General features: G+C 47.1%; 1 protein-coding gene across 1 annotated transcript in view; it reads left to right on the forward strand.

Annotated features, from left to right (window-relative positions):
- arhgef10la (Rho guanine nucleotide exchange factor (GEF) 10-like a) overlaps window positions 1–20,000 on the forward strand; it is a gene marked incomplete at both ends in the record, with an annotated part of 137,567 nt that overhangs the window by 12,257 nt on the left and 105,310 nt on the right. The window contains 7 exons of the mRNA XM_084441320.1: window positions 1,493–1,596; window positions 5,191–5,268; window positions 6,685–6,864; window positions 12,704–12,820; window positions 13,683–13,775; window positions 14,641–14,811; window positions 16,760–16,902. Of these exons, the coding sequence (XP_084297446.1) occupies window positions 1,493–1,596; window positions 5,191–5,268; window positions 6,685–6,864; window positions 12,704–12,820; window positions 13,683–13,775; window positions 14,641–14,811; window positions 16,760–16,902 (886 nt within the window). The remainder of the gene's footprint in view (window positions 1–1,492; window positions 1,597–5,190; window positions 5,269–6,684; window positions 6,865–12,703; window positions 12,821–13,682; window positions 13,776–14,640; window positions 14,812–16,759; window positions 16,903–20,000) is intronic.

The following is a 20,000-nucleotide window of genomic DNA, read 5'->3' on the forward strand; positions in this document are numbered from 1 at the left end:
ACGCTTCTCAGTTGACTCTTTGAGTTAAGAGTGAGAGTTAAGAGTATAAGCTGCCGCTTGTGACGCTTGCCCAGTCAAAAATGATGTTTGAGGCAGATAGAGTTATCCTGGCTCCAGCCTCTGAATCTGAAACGAAATGGGAATTCAGTCTTGTCAGGCTAAAATAGCACAGGAAAAATAGACAGGAAGCCTTCATGACAAGTCAACCCAAGTCTAGCATTTCTGTTCCAAACTCAGCTTTAAAAGGAATGAAAACAAAGACAAATTATCTAAATTATGCAAGCAATTTCAACCAACCCCCCCCCCCCTGAAAAAAAAACGCTGGAATAAATCGGAGTGACTTCCTCGGATTAAAGACAGAAGTCGCAGCGCGACAGACGTTTGACACTCGAGGCTGCAAGCAATGGTGGGAGTCAGATTATCCTCCTCCCTCCTCTAATGGACTGGCAAGCGGCTCACTATGCTAGCGATAACGCTGCCACCGCTCCGACAGATCTTCACGCCGTCGTGAGGAGGTAAAGAGGCCGCCCAGCGCTGCTATTTTTAGTTGTTGATCAGGGGGAATCTGCAAAGCGCTCCAAAGCTGCACAGAGGCACTCTGTCTTCTTTCCAGGGTCTTTAGAGTAATTGGAGCTGGCGCTGGCAAAGTGGAAGTCTTCTTTTATCTATGGTTGTGGAGCGGAAAAGAAGGGACTTTGTTTTGGGGAGGGCGCATCTTTTGTGTGTGTGTGTTTGTGTGTGTGTGTTTGTGTGTGTGAGTGTTTGTTTGTGTGTGCGTGTTTGTGTGTGTGTGAGTGTTTGTTTGTGTGTGCGTGTTTGTGTGTGTGTGAGTGTTTGTTTGTGTGTGCTCGCTCCTACAGAGACACAGTATGGTTTGAAAATTCTGTCTTTTCCCAGAGCCTTTATGCAGTAGCAGGTTGTGTGAATCTCTCTTAATGTTTTAGAGGTAATAAACTTGCCAGTGTCAGAGCGTGCATGTTAGGGTGTATTTACAGCTCAACATTTAGATCTGAGTGCTGACTGCTTTTGCTTTGCTTTGTGTGTGTGTGTGTGTGTGTGTGTGTGTGTGTGTATGTGTGTGTCTGTGTGTGTGTGCGTACGTGTGTGTGTGTGTGTATGTGTGTGTTTGTGCGTGCATGTGCATACGTGTGTGTGTGTGTTTGTGCGTGCATGTGCATACGTGTGTGTGTGTGTGCATACGTACGTGTGTGTGTGCATATGTACGTGTGTGTGTGTGCATACGTACGTGTGTGTGTGCATACGTACGTACTGTACGTGTGTGCGTGTGTGCATACGTACGTGTGTGTGTGGGCATACGTACGTGTGTGTGTGTGTGTGCATACGTACGTGTGTGTGTGTGCATACGTACGTACTGTACGTGTGTGTGTGTGTGTGTGTGCATACGTACGTGTGTGTGTGTGTGTGTGTGTGCATACGTACGTGTGTGTGTGTGTGTGTGTGCATACGTACATGTGTGTGTGTGTGTCTCCAGAGGAGAAGGAGGATGATGCGGGATACCTGGACGTGGCGGTGTCAGAGGTCAAACACCCCCCCCCTCAGTTGAGCCCCATGCCTGAGGGACTGAGCAGCCAGCAGGTGAGATCCATACACAGATCAATAAGCTCGCTCAACCAAAAGACACTACTGTAGTAGTACTGTAACAATCCCGGGAATGCAACCATGTTTATGTGCGTGTAGAATTCGCCCTCTGCAGGATTTGAAACTAAAAGTTTTAGTGCAGTATCGGAAAGACTTTTACCAACTGAACCACACAGAACCTGAAGTACCAAGGAGTAGACAACTATATGGATTGTGTTTTCATGGCCTCTAATGACGCAGATGACATTTTGGCATGGATCTATTTAGGCTACAGTTAAATGCAGGATCTCTCATTACCCTCAGGAATCACCCAAAGTGACACATCCTCATTCAAACAGGATTGTCCCTCCCAGAACACACAAACAACCACCGTGTCATCAAGCCAACTTCCCAATGCCATCTTTTTTGTCATATAGGACTTAATTGAAAATGCTGCCATCTTACAACATACTTTGTCTACACGGACTGTGCATGGCAGAACACCGTCGTGGGAAAATGGAGCTGTAAAACATGTTTGGGTTATATCCTCAATGTACTGTAGTACACCCACCACCCCAGGAGTGTGGATGGTTACGTGGTGGCGTAGTTAGTAAGTAAGTACGTAGCCTTGAGAACCAATGGTTCTCGAGCCTAGTGGCCCCTAGGGCAGGAGCATATCTCCTTATTCTCCTGATTCCTTAGCGAGGTACAAGTACACGCCCCCTGGACATGACGCTAGTATGTTGTAGGGACTTAACCCCAATCCAACCCTTGATGCTGAGTGCCAAGCAGGGAGGCATTGGGTACAGCAGGGTTCGAATCCTGGTCAGACTCATTGGCCAGTCGCTCCCTGGGGGTGGCTTTTTTTTCTTTCAATAATATTTTTATTGATTTTTACATTTTATGACAAAGACAACACAAACACAGCTCAGATCAGACACGTTGCAAAACAAAGGACACAGATGCAAATAGAAATTCCTAATACCATCGGACCATAACATACAACATTATATACACATATTTTGTTTGGTGCTAGATAGTCTCTAGATGGGTGAGCAGTTACACCAAAAAGAAAACAATAACAGTATTAATAACCACCACAACAACAACAATAGTGAAAACAAACAAATAAAATAAAATAAATAATCAAGGATTAATGACCTTATCAATCAGGATTAGCAGTATCGCTTCTGTTAAAGGATAATGTTCGTTTTTGACAACCTGGACCTTATTTACGGCATATTATAAGACGTTTGACTCACCGAGATAACTTTGGTGTAATTTGGAGGCCTGTAGAAGAAATGTAAAATCCAGCGCGAGCCAAGTATATCCATGTAGGAGAATAGCCAGTCTGCGCGCTGTGCGCATGCGTGCTGGAGCAAGTGGGGAAGCTGTATTTCGTTTCTAAAGACGTTTCTAAAGATCATATTACAGAGGCATGTGAAAACCACAACAAGCTCTTGCTCTATGTAAGCACAACTAGCGATTCATAACTACAGATTGATGAAAACAACCGTTTCGCGGAAGAAAATAGATTTTTTAGAAGCTGCATCCTCAGTGCCCCGTCCGCCGCCATTACATGGGCGCTGGATTTTAAATTTCTTTTACAGGCCTCCGAATTACACCAAAGTTATCTCGGTGAGTCAAATGTCTTATAATATGCCGTAAATAAGGTCCAGAAACGACGGTTATCCTTTAAGGAACCCTGTTGTTAATGTGCCAGCTAATTGAGGGCCAATACATTGCAAATATGGGTCCCAGATCTTATAGAAGGCATCAGTTGTGGAGTGTAGCAGGCAGGTTAGAAATTCCAGTGGCATGCACTGCATGATTATTTTGTGCCAATCTTTCTTTGTTGGTGGTTTCTCATTAATCCAAGACAACAAAATATTTTCCTCGCAGCATAAGTTAAAAGATTATACAAACTATGAATGAAAAATCTTACTTGGTTTAGTTTAGATTTCAAGTACACGCTGAGTGGTCGGTCAAGCTAGTTTCAAACAAAGACAATAGGTTTATTCTGATGTTTATGGTTTGCAAAGCGGACTCTGCACAGGAAGTGTATCTTAGCAAGAGTGAGGTACTTGGGATCGAAAGTGATAGCTTATAACGCGAAAAAGGAAGTGACATACAGTTTCAGGATGACGAGGACAGGGAAGTGATGTCACACCGAAACAATTTGTAGTTTTAACAGACTGATTCTTGGGGAACGAACTACAAAGTTAGAACAACAGTCAGGTAGGAAAACAAAGAAAAGAACAAATGGTGTGGGTGACATTGGTGAGACTGAAATTTCATTCACAAAACGTCTATGGAACTTCTTAAGAATCTTTTTTAAAACACCCAACCAATATCGTTCAATCTTATGACATGACCATATGCAGTAAATATAGTCTCCCTCTTCAATCTTACACTTAAGACAGAGAGGTGATAGACTAGGGTTCATTTTATGGCGAAGGCTAGGTGAGATCTGTAATCAGTGTATGGTTCTTAGCTGAATTGACCAGGCTCTATTACATACAGAGAGCTTTTTTGCATTTTCAAATATTTCACACCAAACCTCGTCTTCAATTTCAACCCCAAGATCCCTCTCCCATTTCCTCTTAGTATCCTGGGTGTTAACAGTTGCATTGGATCTTAACAGGCCATAGAGAATGCTAATAAAATCTATTGTAAAATCCATCGTGAGTGCTCTCTCAATTGGAGAAGTACCTACAGTATATTAGTTGATAGTGTTGTGCGCCTGAGAATGAAATCCCTCACTTGTAAAAATCTGAAAAAATTACTGCGAGATAGATTTTATTTGATCAAACCACATGAGTGTCGGACCATCAAATAAATCCCCTAACGTTGTTATACCACCATCTCTCCAAGAATTAAACCCAGTATCATTAAGGCCAGGAGGGAAGTCTGGATTCCCTTAAATTGAGGTGAGAGGTGAAGTTACTTTGGCTCGACCCTCCAGGAGCCTTGCCACCCTCCATGCCCTCAGTGTGTTAGAAACAATTGGGTTTTTTCAAAATCTCTTTCTGTCGTATGGTCTCTGAGAAACAAAAGATTTCGGAGAGGGCATTCACACTGTGCAGTTTCAATATCTAGCCAAATTGAAGGTTGGTCTCCCTTTAACCATGCCACTACAAATCGTAATTGTGCAGCTACCTGATACCATTTTATATTTGGGAGCTCTAGCCCACCTTCAGAGCTAGACAGTTGTAATTTTGCTAGTTTTAACCTGGGCCTTCTCTTGCTCCAACTAAAAGAACTCAGCCAGCCATCAATAATCTTAACCACCTTGCTTCAAAGGAATATAGGAATCATTTGGAGTGGATATAGTATCCTTGGCAGTATGTTAGAGGGGTGGCTAGTTTAACTCTTGCACAGGGACTCGTCCTCGCCACAGCGCCCCCTACAGGTGTCAGAGTTGTACGGCAACGGCTCTGAGGTAGTCAGGAAGCTGTCTCCCTCTCTCAAGTCGGGGGTTGTGTGACGGGTTCTCATTAGCTAGGCTGGGGATGTTTGGACACTAGGTCAGGTGAAAATGGGAAAAAATCAGAAAATAAATTTAGTGAGTCCCTCCCAGATGTACTGACCGGTTCCCTGTCCACTACCCAGGTGGTGAGACGCCACATCCTGGGCTCCATCATCCAGAGTGAACGCAGCTACCTGGAGTCCCTACGGAGGATCCTGCAGGTCAGACACTCACTCACTCACTCACTCACTCACTCACTCACTCACTCACTCACACACACACACACACACACACACACACACACACACACACACACACACACACACACACACACACACACACACACCTCCCATGCCAGTGGTGATAAAAAAATCAAATTAGGAGTCTGTCTGGACATGATAGATCATTGCATCTGATACGTGAGACGTCATCCTGCTGTGCTGAGAGAGATGGTCTGTCAGTCTTTGACAGGGCGGGGGACAGGGGTCACTATAATCTCTCTTTTAGAGCAGGAAGAGAGAGGCTCTCGTTATCTCCCCTCACTGATGAAGAGACACACCTGCTGAAAAGAATTCAAAGCCTCTGTCCTGCTTGTGAAAGCCCGCCTGCCAAGATGCAGCGGATGATACCTTTGTTGTCGATAATTGTGCTTGTATTGTTACATTTGGAATATTAACTATTTTGCCATCTTTTTTTCCCCCTTTTTGCCATTGTACAAGTCCAGCCGACCGATAAATTCAATGCAGCATAAAAGCCACAACAAGCACAATTAAGACACAGAGGGGTTGTGCTTTCCATCAAACAGGAACAGCCTTTTTTTACGTGCTCCCTGATCATATTTCATCTGTCGATAATTCATTTGCTGTGGAAAATTTATGGTCAGGCAGGAGGGCCTCGTAAAACAACAAAAGCACCAACTGTCTTTCATCCATTGTTGTTCAGAAATATTTGTTTCCATTGTTCGTTTTCTGCTGGCCTTGTCACAACATTATCGATACTTAAAACGTTTTATTTTTTCTTCACAAAGCATCTCTGATACTGTGCTGTACACACATCAGAAAAGGTCTGTATGACTCTGTACAAATACTCCCCAGAGTAAGATTAGATTAGTGTTGTTGTGAGCTATAGTATTAACACTGGTGAGATGCTGTCCATCTCAGTTTCGTACTCTTGGCTCAATGTAGTGGAGGTGGTTCTATGGCCACACCAATATAGTCCTGTTTGACACCCAATAGTGTGTGACTCAATGGATGTAGGTTTTGGGGATAAGCCTTGTCATTCGTTTATTACTGACCAATCAGTGGCGACGGAATTTAATCTGATTGGGCCGCCAGCCGAAGACAATTGGGATTGGTTTAAAGAAAAGCAGTGTTTCCCCCCCCCCCTATCCCCGAATGGTAATGAGTGCAGCCAGACCTTTCTCCAGCGCTGACACAGCGTAAACCAAGTGTGGAGATACAGCAGGTCTGGCTATGCGAGACACCTAAACACATCAAATACCTCTCAGGCTTTAGCTCAGCGAGCTTAACCATATCTCTCATGTGGGGGATCCGTGTTTAAATCCCATCTCTGTAACGTCTATACTTAATGATAACCCTATGTGCGATTGGTTAACCCGAGTTCCTCCCGCCCAATAGGAGTACCAGCGGCCCCTGATGGAGGCAGAGCCGCGGGTCCTGAGCCCCAGGAAGATCCGGCCCATTTTCTACCGTCTGCGTGAGATCACCCAGTGCCACTCCATGTTCCAGATCGCCCTGGCGTCGCGCATCGCAGAGTGGGACAGCAGTGAGAAGATCGGTGACCTGTTTGTGGCCTCGGTTAGTGTGTGTGTGTGTTTGTGTGTGTCTGTGTACGTGTGAGTGTGTGTACATGTGCGTTAAAACACCCCCTGCACACAAGCGCTTCTAACGAGCTGCAGGTCTGACTGCGGATGAGGTAAACAGTCAGCGTTTACTCCAAACATGGGAGTCAAATCCACTGGGAGCCCCCGTGTCCTCTGCCCCAGATCACATTTGGGCTGAGTGTTTAGCTGAGCATTGCTTATATACAGACTAATGATAATGGTTTAAGGAACTGGTTGTCTGTTGAGCTCCTCTGAGCTGCGTACTCATCTATAAGACTGGCTCATTACAGAGCTATTAGAGAAGCCATTCCCCACCTCTGCCTCCCAACCGGCGTCGTTCACACTGCGCTTCTCGTTGGTCTTCCCACACGTCACCAGAGAGTCTGTATTGAGCAGAGGGGGGCCGGGACTCCTATATTCCTCATCGATCTCTTCTTTTCTCGTGGCCGTGTGTGTTTCACCCTGGCGAGGTGTCTGGTCCTGGGGGTTTCGACTGGCTTTTCCTCAGCGCCCCCCTTTCAACTGCTACCGTCAGCAGCCAGCTAGCAGGGTGTGTGTCTGTGTGTGTGTGTGTTTAGTCAGGGGAGAGAGAGAATGACCGTATGTCGTCATCGACCACCCCCTTTCTTGACCTCACCATCTCTTAATGCATTCGGAAGGGTGTTTTTTTTCCTCTCTTCAAATTTAAATAGACTGGGAATGTACTGTAATCAGCCACCATATAAATAGCCATTTACAAACCTTTCTGGTAGCACTTTAACATCTGATGTTGTACAGCATAACGACCTAGAAAGTACTTCACAATTCCCACAGTACGTATGTAGTAATGACTAAGGTGAGAGGTTTTCTGGTATTTAATTTAAATATAGATAAATAGATATACCCAAGGGGTTTTTATTGACTCCTTTGACCTTGCTGTTCTGAGGTAAAAAATCAAGGAACTCCCAGAAAATGTATCACCTCCCTTAACCTCTCATGCAGCTAGAAGTCCAGCTGCAGTGAAGGTAAGTTATATTTCCTGGAGCTCCACCCCACAGGTCTAGCTCCTATTGGCTAGTGAAACCTAGCTGCTACAATTGACTGGAAAAAAAAAAACATACACGCACCTGTGTCCAACCAGGTACGGTGCACCACTGTATAAGCGGGCTTCGCCTGCACAGCTGCTCCTTTGAAATGTTCAGCTCGCGAAGACGAATGAGAAGAGAAGAACTGAAGATGACTATGCAGCAACTCACATGAAGCCGGTGGCGTCCTTCGGGATCCCCAGACAATGCTGTCCAGTCTACTGGAAAGATTGCTTTCTGCCTTTGTCTGAATGGGCAAATCAACGGCAGGATGTCAGTAATGTGGAAGCTGTAGATTAACCTCATTTTATGAATGAAGTGCTTCTCGGCAGGAATGCCATTCACCCTCATACTGAATCGGGACATAGAACTTCCTATGAGGATGTTTCATGTCCCTTTCGAGGACGACCCGCCTTGGACCAGGACAAGCAGAGTTTCTCTCTGGTGGCCAGGGCCAAGTTGAATTACGGCAGATTCCTCAATCTGGTGCCACGATCTCCAGCACAGCCTTTTTCAAACCTCTTAACAATCTGGCAGGAGATGTGTCTCCTGGACAGCTGGTTACAGCGTGTTCTGATGAAGGGGTATTCCATTCAGTTTTGCTGTCCCCCTCCGCCTTTCATGGGCGTTGTGGAGACGGTGATACCGCATCCCCATCAAGCTGCAGCTCTATCAGCAGATTGCAGAGCTTTTATCGAAGGGAGCGTTAACTGTGGTCCCGCTGGAGCAGAAGAACGAGGGGTATTATTCCCGCTGCTTCCTCGTGCCCAAGAAGATGGGAGGCGTGAGACCAATTTTGAATCTCCATCTTTTCAACAAGGTGGTAGAAAAATTGAAGTGTCACATACTTAAGGTGCGGCAAATGCTGGAAGCGTTCCTTCCCGGTGATTTTTTAGCACCAGTATAGACCTGAAAGATGCTTACTTCCATGTGCTGATAACTCCTCGGCATAGGGAGTGGTGTACGAATATACCAGACTCCTGTTGGGATACGTGCTCGTCCCCAGGACTTTCTCCATTGTGTGTGGAGAGACTGTGTTGAAACCACTGCGCCGGCAGGGCATCAGGATCCTCGCGTACCTGGACGACTGCTGGTTCTGGCTCCGTCGCCTATTCTGGCTTGACTTGACGCACACTGCCACAGTGGTTAGACATCTCACCAGCCTGAGGTTTGCGGTCAATTAGGACAATAGCGGTCTGTGGCCGGCCCGTCAGATTGTTTACTTGGGTATCAATCTGGACACAGGCACTATGAGAGCGCGTCTGTTCGACTCAGGGAGGGAAACACTGGAGAGGAGTCTCAGCATTTTCCGTCCATTTCCGAAGGTCTCAGTTCTATCAATCACGAGCCTCATGGCGGCGGCCCATGAGGTGGTGTCCCTGGGCCTGCTGCACAAGGTGCACTCAGGGTTGGTTCGCACGGGTCCGTCTGGATCCTGTGAGACACAGTCGCCACCTGGTGCAGATACTGAGGTCATTGGGAGCGGACCTTGACTATTGGAGGGACCGGCGCATAATAGCGCTCGCGTTGCTGTTTGCGCATGCCCCCTGGCTGAAGGCGCTGTTGTATGCCTTCCCGCCGGTGGGGTTGATCTTACCGTTATTAGCCAGGGTTCGGTCGGACGGCCTATCAGTGATACTGATAGCGCGCAAACCTTCACTGGGTGAGATGGTATGCGGAAGTGATAGCCATGACGTCTGTGGAACCGCGGTTCATACCTCATTGGCCGAACGTGCTGTCCCAGTGTGTGCACGGCTTCCAATGCCACGGTTTATTCAGGGCAAATGGGCAGCTTTTGCACGCTGGTGTAAAGAAAGAGTTATCGTTCCCGAGTCCTGCTCGGTTGAGACGATTTTGGACTTTCTTCAACACCTGATGGGTCATAGTCACGATCAAGCTGCATCCACTGTCAAAGTGGATGCATGCTCTATTTCCTCTATTTCCAAAACTAAGTTTTTTGGGCTTCCCCTGGTTAAACGTTTCCTGACTCGCGTGCGCCATCTTCACCCAGTGCGTAAATCTGCGGTGCTGCTTCGGGATTTTCTCTTGGTTCTGAACACACTATGTTAAGTGGCGTTGTGGAGCAAGTCTCTTTCAAGTGGCACTCCGTGAAGACCACGCTGCTCCTTGCTCTGACATCGGGCAAGCGGGTCAGTGATTTGAGATAGCAGACAGTTTCTCTCATCACGGGTGATGGGAGCAAAGCTGTTTTGCACACGGGTCCATCTTTTGTTCCGAAAGTGGCCCAGGGCGCAGTCAGTGCACAGGATTTGGAGCTGAGAGCCTTCTATCCTCCGCCTCATGCGAGCGAGGAGGAGGCCCGCTTACATTTATTGTGTCCTGTGCGTGCGCTGGTTTGTTATGCTCAGCGCATGGCTGCGGTCCGTACTCCCCCCCAGCTTTGCCACAGCCCGGGGAAAGTGGGTTCACTACTGTCTAAACAGCGTCTCTCCCAGTGGATTTGTGGGGGCATTGGCAAGTCTTAGGAGACTGCGGGTGGCCCTTTGCCTGGGGCTATTCGGGCACACTCTTCGAGGGGCGTGGCCAGTCGGTTGCCCTGTTCAATGCTGTGTCTGTGGAGGACTTTTGTGCGGCGGTGACTTGGTCGTCTCCGTCTCCTTTTGTCCGTTATTATCTTTTATCCATGTCTTCTGTCTCCGTGGCGTTGCCAGCGCGGGTCAGCTTTAGACATAGTGTCCCAGGGCGGGACCGTCTGGTGAGTGACGGTCCGCTCCTGTCTGTGGGTGAGGCTAGGACTGGCTATGTTCTGGTGTAACCGCTTTCGGTCCGGTTCTCCCCTCACGTACCTCTCCTTGCCCTCGGTTGTGAAAACCCAAGTGTGGCGGGTGGAGCCAGTGCTTGGGTGGGCCAACTTTTGGTATGATCTCACCTTGGAGCACTGGCTTGTGTCCTGGATGACCAGTCCTTTGTTACTAAGGGGCCAGCAAGAGTGTCGTGTAGCTCAGCTTATGCCAATAGGAGCTAGCCCTGTAGGGCGGAGCTTCACGAAATAGAACGATGGTTACGTTTGTAACCCTAGTTCTATGAGTGGAGCGAGCCCCACAGGGAACAGACTTGCTGACCCCGCAGTCTGCTCGTTGAAAATTTTGGTTAGGAGCAGCTGTGCAGGCAAAGTTGGCCACAGGTGCGTGTATGTATTATTATTTTTTTCAGTCAATTGTAGCTAGCTAGGTTTCACTAGCCAATACGCTTACAGTATTTCACGTCTTACAGTATTTCACGTGACTGCCATATTGGTCGAGTCTGACGTAATCAGGTGGGAGAATGCGGAAGTGCCCGTTGACTCCAATGTTAAAAGTTCATTATAAAAACACCACTTCAAGAAACAAAATAGTCATAATAACAGGCTGAATACACTAACGGAATTACAAACTCATCATTACTAAACTCCGATTGGTTTTCGCTGCCATAGTTTTCGCGTTTGTAAATACATGGAAGTGAATGAGCCATAGTGAGCCGTCAGCTGCATTCACTTCCATGTATTTAAACAACAGCGTTTTTCGTTTTTCGTTTGGTAATGATGAGTTTGTAATTCCGTTAGTGTATTCAGCCTGTTATTTGGACTATTTTGGTTCTTGAAGTGGTTTTTAGAATTAACTTTTAACATTGGAGTCAACGGGCACTTCCACATTCTCCCACCTGATTACGTCAGACTCGACCAATATGGCAGCCACGGGAAATGGGTCTATAGGAGTTAGCCCTGTGTGGCTCCGCTCCACTCATAGAACTAGAGTCGCAATGAGTAACCATCAGTTTGTGGAATTAGCACCGTGCTATGAATGTTTTAGCACTAGGCTACCAAGGAATTAATCAATTAGGCATCAGCGTGCAAAAAGCCTGTAATGTACCGTGATGTTAACACAACAAAATATTTTACAGGTGCACCTTTGAATTACCAATAATTAGTACCACACTAAAGTAACTAATATAGAACATAAGTACCGTGCTTTTACTAAATATATATTCAATTACATAATCAGCATACAGGAGAAATTATACTTAGAAATGCAAAGCAGCCTACTTTCTAAAAAGCTGTGCTTTTAAGTGCAGCAGCAGACGTTGACGTGCTACCAAATTACCAGAGTACAGCTCTGAAACAGGATTGTTATGTCCGCTGTTCACTGACTTTCAATGAACACCCAGTGTGACAGAGGAGAATGCGTGGGCGTTCACAGATGGATTTAATGAAAAACAATTTCGGTGACGTTGTTGTCCCACCACCCATGATGCATTTCTCTGTTCAGATTTATCTGTCGAGCCGGCATGTTGGCCCATACTGAAACAAAGGCATGGTAGAAGAGAGCACCAGGGCCAACTCTAGTCTCTCCAGACTTGAATATGAAGCTGAATCGCTGCGCTGTGTATGCTACTGTCTGTGCCACTTCGCCCCCCCCCATCTGGTTTTCTGAGGACGGGTCTAAAGGTCAGAATTGAAAGAGTGACAGGTCGCAGCAGCAATGAGAGAGCGGTTTGAGAAATGGGCTGCTCAGTAACAAAGGGGTACCAATTACTGCCCAGGATTCGAAGACCAGTTTCTAGCATGAGGTGTCCCAGACGCATAGAGATTATGCAGCATGCAGTAACGTAGTTTACGTAGTGTATCAGCGTAAGAACTCTCATGGGTCTGGTACTGAGACTGGCTCCCTCAGAGCTGAGTGTGTTTCCCAAGGAGAATTATCAACTGATCATTCACTGGCGTGTTTCTTTACTGTACGTGTCCCCCTACAGTTCTCTAAGTCGATGGTGCTGGACGTCTACAGCGACTACGTCAATAACTTCACCAACGCCATGGCGCTCATTAAGAAAGCCTGCATGTCCAAACCTGCCTTCCTGGAGTTCTTAAAGGTGAGTTTCGCTGCTGCAGATCTCCGATCTGATGGGCGATTTTCCATCGTCCCATCTCAGAGCCAGGGGCTGTTGACCTTCTCTCTGCGTGGTAACGCCTCACGCCTTCGCTATCTCAAACAGACCAATAGAATTGAGGCTGTTCCAACAAATAGATACGTACTGTATTTGCAGGCCTTCATGGCATATCATGTTGTGTGTTCATACTGTAGGCGGTATTATCATGCAGATGTCATAGGCGAGGCCAGAGAACATTGCCTGTGCTCTGCTCCAACCAATGCCAACCAGCACCAACGTTGGATTGGTGTGCCCTGTTTGTTGATGACTGTTGGTGTCGGTTGGATGGATTTTCAGTTGAATTTTTAAACTTCCAACATTCTAACAACAACTGCCAACATTATAATGTTGGGTATTGGGAGTTGGTTGGTTGGTGTTGGTTGGGGCCGTGTGCAGACACCCTGACATTCATCACAGAACAGCTTGTCTGACTCACGTCCTTCACAGCACTCACTACCTGTTTCCACTTGCCGTCCGAATGATCTGCTCTAGTGAAACAAAGGTGTCAGTGTGCCTGTTTTATTACTGGCGGCATCGGTCGATGTATACACACATAAGCACATACACACGCACACACACGCACACACACGCACACCACCTCCAGATCCCACACGGTTATATAAGCTCCAGGTCCTGCTTCTTCTCATGCCGTCCTAACACATCATCCCGCAGGGAGACTCCTCCAGCGGCCCTCCAGGCTCTAACTCTTAACCTCGTGCTCCCTGAGCCGCTACTGTTGCAAAACCGAGCGAGCGTGCCGCACATGCTCCGAATGGGTCGTGATCTCGCCTGTCTTGTTCCGCAGAAGAAGCAGGCGTCCAGCGCCGACCGCATCACCCTCTACGGCCTCATGGTGAAACCCATCCAGCGCTTCCCACAGTTCATCCTGCTCCTGCAGGTAGGTACTGTAGGCGCCGGAGCCCGACCACCACGCCACCGCTGACCCACAGTGTAGCGTCTCAGGCACTATCAGCAAGTTTGTGGTGGAGGTGGTTGGGAACCACACTTTTGGTAACGTGGGCTCCATGATTATCAAAAAGTTGGGAGCCCAAATAAAGGTTGCCCTGGGACTACAAGGTGATTTTTGGATTATCCCTTTATTTAAGTGTCATGCTTGAAGCCAAGCCCATATGGACTGATAAGACGCTGAGTTTTTGTAAACAAAGATCAAACGGCAACATCCGAAATACAAACAAGGTATTCATAATACAACAAAACAAAACAAAAAAAAACAGCAACTAGATCATAATCTAGTGGCGGACCGTTGGGGTTGGCGAGAGGTTGTCCAGTAGTTTCATCCTCGGTTACAAATGCAGCTTCGGATATTACAGATGCGTCGTACAACTGCAGTACCTCCACCCATCCCTCGGTAGGTATTGATTACCCAGGGATTAAAAGGACGGGGTACGAATTTGAATGAGCCGTTTACCACCGAGCTAGAACCCGGTGCCCCCCAGGGAGGGAGCGTACGTACTAAATCACACATTACTGCAAGCTAAACCCCGAACACTGGGGTGCATCTGAAACACACACACACGCACGCACGCATGCACACACTCTGTAGACTCTCGACCAGACGCAGTCCCCCTGGGGCATGGATCCATAATTCACTCTGCTCGAGGTGCATCGAAGTCTGAAGAAGCGTCGATTTTTCACCCCGTTAAATACACAAGCTGAACAAACAAACCGTGGCTTTCTGTTCTGGGTTCCTCCTCTCTTCCTCCCTCTCAACCCCTCGCCCCCCTCCCTGGTGTCTGTCTCAGGACATGCTCAAGAACACCCCCAGGGGTCACGTGGACCGGCTGCCCCTGCAGCTGGCCCTGACCGAGCTGGAGATGCTGGCGGAGAAGCTGAACGAGCAGAAGCGTGTGGCCGACCAGATCGCTGAGACCCAGCAGCTAGCACGCAGCGTCGCTGATCGCCTGCTCAGCAAGGTGACTGGACCCTCGACGCACACATACACACACACACACACACACACACACACACACACACACACACACACACAGGCACGCATGCACGCACATACACACACACACATTCACACATAAGCGCACACGCACGCACGCACGCACACACACGTATGTGCAAGGACGCACACACACATACAATTGCAAGCACACATGTGCCAAGTTGCACACAGATACACACACACACACACACACACCAATCAAAAGCAATCAACCGTTTCACTACGTGGCACAACCCCAGAGCCCCCTCAACAGCTGGCTGTGCATTATCAGCCGGAGCCAAACACCTCTGCGCTCGCCAGCACCGCCGCCGCCGGGGTCGCGTCCCCAGGCATCCGTCTAGTGTAGCATTTTTACATTTAGAAAATTCATTTCCTAGAAATGATGCCCATTATTTAGCGGCCGGCCGGCGTCTGATAGCCATAGCAGGGGTGTTCCCTGGCTATAACCTCCCCGGAATTACACTCCTGCTGCCACCGATCTCAACAAATGCATCCTTGAATAAGAGGAATTAGGGAGTAAATGAGACATTTAATTGGAAAGCATGAGCGAACCGTCTCTCCCATTCTCTGTCTCTCTCTCTCTCTCTCTCTCTCTCTCACTTTCTCTCTCTCTCTCACTCTCTCTCTCTCTCTCTCTCTCTCAATGTCTCTCTTTTTCCCTCTCTCTCTCTCTCTCGCTCTCTCTCTTTCCCTCTCCCTCTCTCTCTCTCTCTCTCTCTCTCTCTGTGTTGGCCTGTGCTGATGCATGGTCCAGGACCCTGAGATGAGCTGATTCGGCCAATCCCAGCCACTGCAGAATTCCATTAGCCGAGGTGAGACAGCAGAATCTCAATAGGAAGCAGTCTTTTCCATTACCCCATAACCGGCCAAGGAAATATTAATTTCTTGTCTCCAAGTTTCCAAGTCACTGGAATAAAGCAGATAGTGTGAGTGAGACCAGGTTTCTGTTTCGCTCTGTCTCCTACACACACACTCACTCTATCTCCAACACTCACTTAATACATACGCAAATGCACACACACAAACACGCGCGTGTGCGCACACACGTGTGCACACACACACACACACACTCTCTCATAGCCTAAGCAACCTCACACCCCCACACACACTCACTCAAACAAACACCCACACACACTCTCTCATAGCCTAAGCAACTACACCCCCCCCCCACACACACTCACTTACTCACACACACACACACACACACACACACACACACACACACACACACACACACACACACACACACACAATGACACGCTAACACTGGTCACATTTACAGGCCTCTGCCTCTTGAGGGAGCTGTAGTTGCATGACCAGTTCGTCACAGTCCTGTTTGACTAATGATTCATTTATCCAGCCAGCTGATCCAGAGCCAAGACCAGTTACTGATCCCCTGCTGATAGAATCATTCATTCTGAGAGAGTGGGAGGGGGTAAAGCAGATTTACATAAACCTCAAAATGGTGTGCTGCCTCTTTCAGTATCTGAGCTGCATCATGTATTTTAACTTCCGTCCAGCGTCTCAGCGCCCCCACAGTTGTTGTAATGGCTGTCGATTGTTGTTGCTGAATACATTCAACTGACTGTGATTTAGCGCTCCATAAAAAAGGCTGGTCCAAGGTGTAGCAAGAAAAGCTTTCTATTAAATTTCTCCTTGCCAAGCATCTTTGGACTTAGCATAGAATAGTCTAGGCTGTTATGACATGCCTAAGCATAAATTCTGTGCAGCAGTGTGTGTGTGTGTGTGTGTGTATGTGTGTGTGTGCGCGCGTGTCTTTGTGTGTGTGCGTGTCTTTGTGTGTGTGGCTGTGTGCGCCAGTATTTGTTTCTGTGTGTGTGTGTGTTGTCCGCTCCGCGGCCGGCCCCTCCCCCTCCGGCAGCGGCCTGATTGCTCCATCTCTTCAGCAGCTGAACTCGGACCAGGGGTCGCTGGTGCTCTGCGAGACCCTGATTGAGACGGTGTACGGCGAACGAGGACAGGTCCTGAAATCCAAGGAGCGGAAGGTGTTCCTCTTCAATGACACACTCATCTGCGCCAACATCAATGTGAAGTAAGCGTTCACGCGCGCACACACACACACACACACACACACACACACACACACACACACACACACGCACGCACACACACATACAAATAAACAGACATGCGCAGGCACGCGCCACACACACAAACAGCCCTGCCATCCAAACACGCAGGCATGTTGCCAAGGCTATTTTGCATCACTAGGAGGCATTCAGATGTTGGCAAACTGTGCGATTAAGAGAAATAGCTAATACAGTAGGTAGTTTTAGCACTATCTAGAGTTGCAGGGGCTTTATTTCATTTTTCATTTCAAACCTTTATTTATACTCGTAAAGCACTGAGGTTTCCCTCATTTACATTGTTGATGAGTTCACACAAATACATAAATAACAACATATACGATACACAATAATAATAATAACTAGGGCTGCGAGCAGCATTGAGCGGGCCCTCGCACCCCATGCAGGTCGGGGTGTGGCGCTGTTAAAGGGTGTGCTATTTCAGTGTCCAGTAATGAGAGAAACTTCCTGTCACCAGTAGGTGGCGCTCTAAGCGTGACTCAATACCGATGCATAGATGTGTTCAGGACGGTACCTTGATGAAGCGTGAGAAATGTTGAGTAAATCGGATAATGTATGTAGGAGTTATGATGACTTCCTGCTTGACCTGTAGGCGGCGCTATAAGTATGACTCAATACTGACGTACACATGTGTTCAGGATGTGACCTAAATCAACCCTGAGCAATTTGGAGTAAATGGGATAACGTATGTAGGAGTTATGAGGACTTCCTGTTTCACCAGTAGGTGGCGCTGTAGGAATGACGCAATACTGACTTACAGAAGTGTTCAAGATGCGACTTTCATCAAGCATGAGCAATTCGGAGTAAATCGGATAACATATGTAGGAGTTATGAGTACTTCCTGTTTCACCAGTAGGTGGCGCTGTAAGTGTGACTCAATACCGACGCATAGATGTGTTCAGAAGGTGACCTTCATGAAGTGTCAGCAATTTGGTGCAAATCGGATGATGTATGCAGGAGTTATGAGGACTTCCTGTTTCACCAATAGGTGGCGCTATAAGTATGACGCAATACTGACACATAGATGTGTTCAGGACTGAACCGTCATGAATCGTGAGATATATCGGACAAATCGGATAATGTATGGAGGAGTTATGAGGACTTCGTGTTTTATGGCGAAATGTCAAACTTTGGCGGGGCGCCACGGCAAGGGTGTTTAGTGAAAACTAAATTTTTTGGATAACTTTTGATCACAAAGGTCTTAAGATGAAGCTGACCGAATAGTAAGTTGATCGGATTAAATCTGTAGGAGGAGTTCGTTAAAGTACGAGGCATGGAAATGGTAAAAACAAGGGGAAAATGGCACATTAAGAGCAAAATGGTGGACTTCCTGTTGCATGTTGGGTAAAGCTCCAAGAGACATTTTAGTGTGTCTCGATGAAATACATATGCCCTCCAAATTTCGTTCGCCTACATCAAACTGAAAGGTGGGGCTTGCCATTTTAAATTTTCCAGGGGGCGCTCTTGAGCCGTTTTGCCACGCCCATTTCCATCACCCATGAATTATCAAATTTTTCACCAGGACTGACGTATCTGCAAAGTTTCATCCGTTCATCGATGTTTAGGCCGCCAAAAAGGCATTTGTTTTGGAAGAAGAAGGTAGAAGGAGAAGGTAGGAGAATAATAATAATTCTTCGAATTTCAATAGGGCCTCGCACCGCCAGTGCTCGGGCCCTAATAAGTAAAAACAGTTACAGATGTCAAAAGCCATGGATTTAAACTCTGCGATTGAAGGAAGTACCTGAAGCTTTAGAGTCTGTTGTAAAGTATTCCAGGTATAAGGAGCATCATGGAAAAAAGCAGCTCTACCAAGTTCAGAATGCACTCGAGGAACCCTGAAAACAAGCCGATCGTTTGATCGGGTCTGGTAGGTACCAAGGCTCCAGTCCAACAGAGATTTATGGTGGAAGTTTACCAATAATGGCTTTGAAAATAAACAAATACCAGTGACAGTTACGCCGTAAAGAGGGAGGAGACCAGCCTACCCTATCATAAAGAACACAGTGGTGGGTGTCATAACTATCACCCGTAATAAATCTTAGGCTGGAATGGTAGACAGAGTCTAGGAGTTTCAGGGTAGTCAAAGAAGCATGTCTATAGATAGTGTCACAATAGTCTAATACTGATAAGAAGGCAGCTTGAACAATCCTCTTCCTGCCGAACATAGGAAAGCTAGAATGGTTTCTGTCCAGAAAGCCAATTTTCTGCTGCAGCTTAGGCTAGACTGTCTACATGAAACTTGAAAGAGAGTTTCTATCTTTAATCCTAGTCTTTTTATAAGGGGTGTGTTTATCTACAAATGATTGAATGTTTTTACAAAAGAGTCAAGGGCGACTTGCACGTCATCAGACTCAACTGAGCATAAACTATTACAGTCAGTAATGTCATCCAAAAAGACTTGAGCATTGAAGGATTTAAGATTTCTCTTCAAAACAATACGTGGCCGTGTTTTCACCAACTTTGTAGTTCTAACGCAATCAGTCCGATACAAACGGCAGGCGTCTTAAGTGGAGCAACAGGGCTCCAAGAACACCGACACAAAATCATTTTTTGGTTTGTCTCCAATCCATCCTCTGTGACAGCACCATTGAGCAAATCCGCTCCTAGCGTATAGGTAAACAAGGAATTCACAAAGCTGCAGTGGGAGAAACGGCTAAAAGCTCTTGTTCGAGCTTCAAAGTAATTATCGGCCAACATTTTCGTTCATCTTGAGCCCCCCTGAAGTTGACTTTTCCCTGCCCTCTAGAATCTCGACAAACCCATCACAATGTTAACTGGCCGCCTGATTACACGGAGACATGAATAACAACGAACGCGCCCTCACCACTGGGGGTCCCCGCCACGACGCAGCGATCAGACGGATCGTAGTTCCCTTCCTCGTGACGACTCAAAAGAGCGGCACCTGGTTTACTCCTCCTGCTGGAGATTTGGGAGTGGAGGAGATGAAAGTGAGGTAGAGGGGTGGAGGGGGTGGAGCAAGCCCTCAGGAACAGCTCGGGGCTGTGAAGTCATGTGAAGCATTTGGGGGCAAACAGACTATTTC

The sequence above is a fragment of the Borostomias antarcticus genome (assembly GCF_949987555.1).
Source record: "Borostomias antarcticus genome assembly, chromosome: 7".
Taxonomy (NCBI): Eukaryota; Metazoa; Chordata; class Actinopteri; order Stomiiformes; family Stomiidae; genus Borostomias; species Borostomias antarcticus.